At 38.5% G+C, this 5,243-nt stretch overlaps 1 protein-coding gene across 5 annotated transcripts in view; it reads right to left on the bottom strand.

Moving 5' to 3' along the window:
* Positions 1–3,517: 3,517 nt before the first annotated feature.
* Positions 3,518–5,243, bottom strand: part of LOC147420675 (clathrin interactor EPSIN 1-like) — a 46,674-nt gene continuing 44,948 nt past the window's right edge. For 4 of the 5 annotated variants that reach the window (XM_086505170.1, XM_086505171.1, XM_086505173.1 and 1 more), the window contains 3 exons: positions 5,037–5,194; positions 4,287–4,866; positions 3,518–4,204 (listed from right to left, as the gene is read on the bottom strand). In XM_086505170.1, the coding sequence (XP_086361296.1) occupies positions 3,852–4,204; positions 4,287–4,866; positions 5,037–5,194 (1,091 nt within the window). In that variant the 3' untranslated portion in view covers positions 3,518–3,851. The remainder of the gene's footprint in view (positions 4,205–4,286; positions 4,867–5,036; positions 5,195–5,243) is intronic. The other variant, XM_086505172.1, reaches the window with a different exon arrangement.

Raw genomic sequence — 5,243 nt, 5'->3', positions numbered from 1 at the left:
CTTAACAATTTGGTTATTGTGGCAAACTATATCGACGGATCTTGTTTTGGATGCTACATCACAAGGAAATAGCTAAATCAATTCCATAGGTTTATATTTTTCAAGAGAAGACAGGTTTGAAATTTGAGCTTCAAGAAGGATTCTAAAAAATACCAAGCCCTACTTAGAGTAATGAATTTCTTCCCAGACCTTCAAAGGACACATATATGCCTTGTAACAATACCAGCCTACTTTTAAGCATATATTTGGTATACATTGTTGTCTTATGTGGTACTCAACCCATATGGATGTTTATACATAGAATTCAATGTATGACATAAAATGGGTGACATAGAATTCTGTCATCTTTTTAGCATATTCGAAAGGATGATTTTTGACTTTAATAGATACTTATGAAACACCTTTCCATTTTGTAGCCACTATTTTTTGTGCATAAGGATTTTTTCGGGTCATAATGTCTCATCAAGGTCATGAAATCTAGGGAGTTCTTCATGAAGAGGCTGTAGAGAGGGAGGGGGACCTTTGAATGGTTAAAGTAGGTTTAGATGAAGGCATGAAAAAATTCCAATGAGCTAGCAACATGAGCCTATAAGTTTTCTCTTTGCTTCTTCTTCAAACTTGAAGTGGACAATAGTATCATTATACTACAGATACATTCAATGGCCTTAGTGTTCTTTTTATGAGCCATTTCCTCTAGTAATTGAAGGACACCTAGCTAGCAACTTTGAAGCTAACATTTAAGCTTAAAATCAGCAATGAGCTTAGGATTTTGTAATCCTTGAGACAACATTCTTCATCTTCTTAGAAGTCATCCCAAGATCTTGCATACTTCTGATGCAATTGGAGGTTTTTTTTCTCATCCCACACATATGAGGGACCCTTGATTGGCCTTCAACAACAAAATAGATTTTGAAACAGATTTGAGAAGCCATGTTTTGCAACCAAATCCCTCTTGCATAATTCAAATAAACAAGTTTTAAAGTGTAGCATCATAGGACAACATCATGCTAAGTGAGGCAATGACTAGAACCTTAGTTTTGCAATTGTATTCCAAGCCAAGAACAAAGCCCTAATATATTTAAAATTTAGTAGAGTAGAGTCAAAAGTGTTTCAACCACTAATCGCACTCAGCTAGATAAGTAATCCAAATTTAGTAAAAAAAAAAGTAGTCAAATAAGTATAACCCTAACCATGAGTATACTCAAATCAAGGATACCAGGTGTTTTTATCTTACTCTAATACTTGCAAAATTCTAGTATTAAGCTAATGTGTAATTATCCTTCTAAGTGAAGCAAACTAAAACCTTATTTTGGCACCCATGTTTCAAGTCGAGAACCAAACCCTATCAAAGCCCAAGTTTAGCCGATTTTTCCAAAGGGATTTAGTATCATTAGCAAATCTGAGCATACTTAGCCAAACAAAGTAGCATAGCATTTGTGGTTTCCTTAGCCTAAAAATGAGACATGAATTAGATACAAATTAAGCTTGAAGAATAACCAGGTCAACAACCTACAACCAAGAAAGTAGCCTAAAATCTCCGCTATTTAGGCCAAAAAGAAAAATCATCAGCATGGCTTCTCCATACTTCAATTGTCTATAAGTCACCAATCTTTTCAAAGCCAACATAAAGTACATTATTCATGATGATTATTGTATACCGCAATCCAATTACTTCATATGGGTATAACCTTAGGTGGACCGTATGAGAGCAACTACTGAAGTAACAGCCTGATTTTAGACGAGCTACTCCTTACGTAGACCATATCAAAAGGGCGTATATATTATTAATTGGAGAACATGTTTCTTGCACTAGTAGCAACTTGGAGGCCACAATGCTTCCATAAGGAGCAAAGGAAAAAATCAATGATCTTGAGTCTTTTCACTATTTAATGCTTGAATTCTATCAACAAAAGACTAAAAATCATCCGCATCCTAGTAAGAGGATTGTGATATGCCAATGGAACAATATTTTCCCTCGGCCATTTTGAGTGAGTATCTCCTACATGGATTGCTTGCCAAGATCACTCCATAATGATTCTAGTTCGTCAAGATTCTTTGTCATTGGTATTCTCTTTGGATAGAAGTTACATATATTTCATTTCCCTTTTGTTTCTTCTTGATAGCAATGATGTGATGCACTTCTAGGATTGGATTGGGTTTGTTGATTAGTGTGTCCCTCATATCCTAACTCTTTTGAAAGACTTGGTAAGAGAATGACAAACGCATCTTCCTTGGAGGCTTTGAGATATGATATGTCAATGAGCATATGTTTATATTATAAAATGTCTACTTCTAGATTGTGTCTAATTACATCTCGTGCATCCTTTGCTTTATTTTCAGTGCGAATATGGTGAATGAGAGCTAGTGAAAGATGCAAACAATTAGAGGTAGAACTTGCTTGTTTTTCTCAATCTATTTGGGCAATGATGGATCACCGAACACATTTTCAAAGTGAAATTTCCTAATCTTTTGCACAAAAATAGATAGTAAACTATTGGCACGTTTCAACCATGAAATTAGCTACAAAGAATTGCGTAAGGTCTAAGCTAGAGGAGGTTGCCACATACTGAACAACCTCTACCAAGTAATCCAACCTTGAGGAGCAAGACATGATATGCAAAACATACGGGACTATCTAAGCAATATCTAGCCCCAAAAATAGCATGCAAATGTAGTCTAGGTTGTCTCAATAAGCACAGAGTGCCTAGGACAATATAAAATAATTGTTATATTTTACATCTTGCAAAGTGTAAGAACTGAATGGAGTTCCAAAGGTACAACTATGTTATTGTTGAAGTCTCAACATGATTATAGGCACTTTGTGTTTGTTGTGGTTGTTAAATAATACATACTAGGCATACAATTTTGAGATAGAGCAGGTCATGGAAGTGTGGCTCACATTAAAGACCCATGGAGCCAAAACTGTGTTTTGTTTTCAAAGAATACAAAGAAAAAAAAAAACTTGAGGGAAAAGGGGATACAAGCAACACAATGCATCCTCAATACAAGTTTCAAAAGACAAACAAAGGGAGGCTGGTTCAAACATAGAAACCTAGTCATATAAATGCCTATTGTCACATGAACTTTGAATATATGTCTTTGTATATTGTTCCTAACAAGGTGAGTGAATCCTAATGGTGTCAATAGCCAGATAGCTAATGAAGTATTGGATACAAACAAGTATTGCAAGTTATGCATGTTGGTCAAGGAAGCATACAAATCGATACATGAAAAATGGTGTCAATGGCCAGATAGCTAATGAAGTATTGGATACAAACAAGTATTGCAAGTTATGCATGTTGGTCAAGGAAGCACACAAATCCATCCCTTCTCATGTCTGATGGAGCACGTACATTTCAAAATCGGCATTCATAAGTATACCAATCTTCCAATAGCTTTCACCTACAAATTGTGCCTAGAGGACAATCTTATATCCATAACAAACGAATTAAAAAAAACCCTTTTCTTTCCTACTCACCTTGTTAGATCTTTTGATTCTAATTAATTGTCTTCAAAATTTCAACAATAGAACAAATAATTTTCCCAATAACATAAGGTATGCTCCATATTACACGATTGTACAATGCTTTCTTTCAGCTTCTCATCTTACAAAGTCAATCATGCTACAAATAGAGAGGTTTAAAGAACAACGAGTTTATATCAATCTCACATGTTTTATACCGGTTTTAAGAAATCTTTGTCAAGCCCATGTTCAGTACAGAAATTAGTGGCCGTGTTAAGATTGCCAATATCCTGCCATAATTCATGCCATATCTTCAATAAATCCGCCAAAGGAAGAACGCAGCGCATGTGAGTATGGCTGTCATTACTAGAAAGCTACTAGATCCAACTCATCTGGATCCACCATACTGTTGTTGCTGATTTGAAAAACCTCCCAAGCTGGAGTTCCTACCAATACCTACTGCTGGTCCCAACCCGACACCAGGTCTTCCCAAATTCAACCCCATCTGCATCATGGATCCCTTGCTTGCTCCTACTCCCATGCTCATGCTGGGAGCCATCCCCATTGGCATAGCAGGAGGAACTATTGCACTCGCACCCGCCACCCCAAGTCCCGAACCAGAACCCATTGCTTTTCCCATGCCTGTCGTACTCTTGCCTGTCCACAAAGTGTCATCCTTTATTCCTTCAGTTCGCAGCTGATCAAAATCAATACCTATGTCTGCTCGAGGATTGCTTTTAGCTGCCAGAAAACAGAGAAGAACGTGTGTAACCAAATTCAGACTAGAAAATTACACCAGTAAAAAAAGTATCAAGAATCTTACGGCCTACTATGTTCAAATCAATCAAGCCCTTGCTAAGACCGTCAGCCCAAACAGCTGACTTTGTTTCGAACCCTTTTTCCTGTTGCGACCTTGTGTTCCCTGATTTTCCCTGGCTGGCTATCGCACCAATTGGCGGCGAAGCCTTAAAAGAAGACGTGTACAAGGACTGGCCTGTATGAAAAGCCCCTGATAAAGCAGGTTGAGAAGGTGCTGATGCATTTAGTGAGAAAGCTGGTTGTGATGCATAGCTAGAAAGAGAACCAGAAGCGCTGAAATATTCGAACCCCAAAAAATCATCCCCAACACTCGCAGCTTGATTGGCTGAAGGCGGACGGTGTGTTAATGTATCAAAGGTGGCACTAGCCACTGTCGCCGGTACACTGCCCACAAAAGAAGTTGCCGGTCGTGTAACAGAACTTGCCACTGTTCCTGAAGTTGGCACATACAACTCCTTCGAGTCAATGCCTGGAGGTGTGTAGCTGGGTGGTGGCTTGATGGCCACCTTAACAGCTACTGAACTTGTAGAACCTGAACCTGCCCCTTTGAATGAAGAGCTTCCAAAAAGATCCTCACCAAGATTCTGTTGTTTGAAAAGGCAAAATAAATCTATTAAATGTGATCTAAACGATTCCAGCAAGCATACCTGTGTCTTTTTCTTTAAATGTTCGAGGGGTTTTTTTTTTTGGCAGGGAGTTGGGGGGGGGGGGGGGGGGGGGGGGGGGGGGGGGGGGGGGGTGGTGTTTATATAACCTGTACAATGTTTGGAGGCATGACATTTGTAGAAACAGAGTCTCCAAAAAGATCACTTGTATCTTCCCATAAACTTGAAGCACCAGGCTGAGGTGGCGAGGTTTTTACAACTCCATTTGAATTGAAAAGATCGTCCAGCTGTGCAGTTGGACCTGTACCTAGCATTGGCAGAAGCAACCCAGCACATTAGAAGTCTTCTGTTTTAGA

This window comes from Adiantum capillus-veneris, chromosome 28, assembly GCF_014529385.1.
Source record: "Adiantum capillus-veneris isolate H3 chromosome 28, ASM1452938v2, whole genome shotgun sequence".
Lineage (NCBI taxonomy): Eukaryota > Viridiplantae > Streptophyta > Polypodiopsida > Polypodiales > Pteridaceae > Adiantum > Adiantum capillus-veneris.
This window is presented reverse-complemented; position numbering and strand designations above follow the sequence as displayed.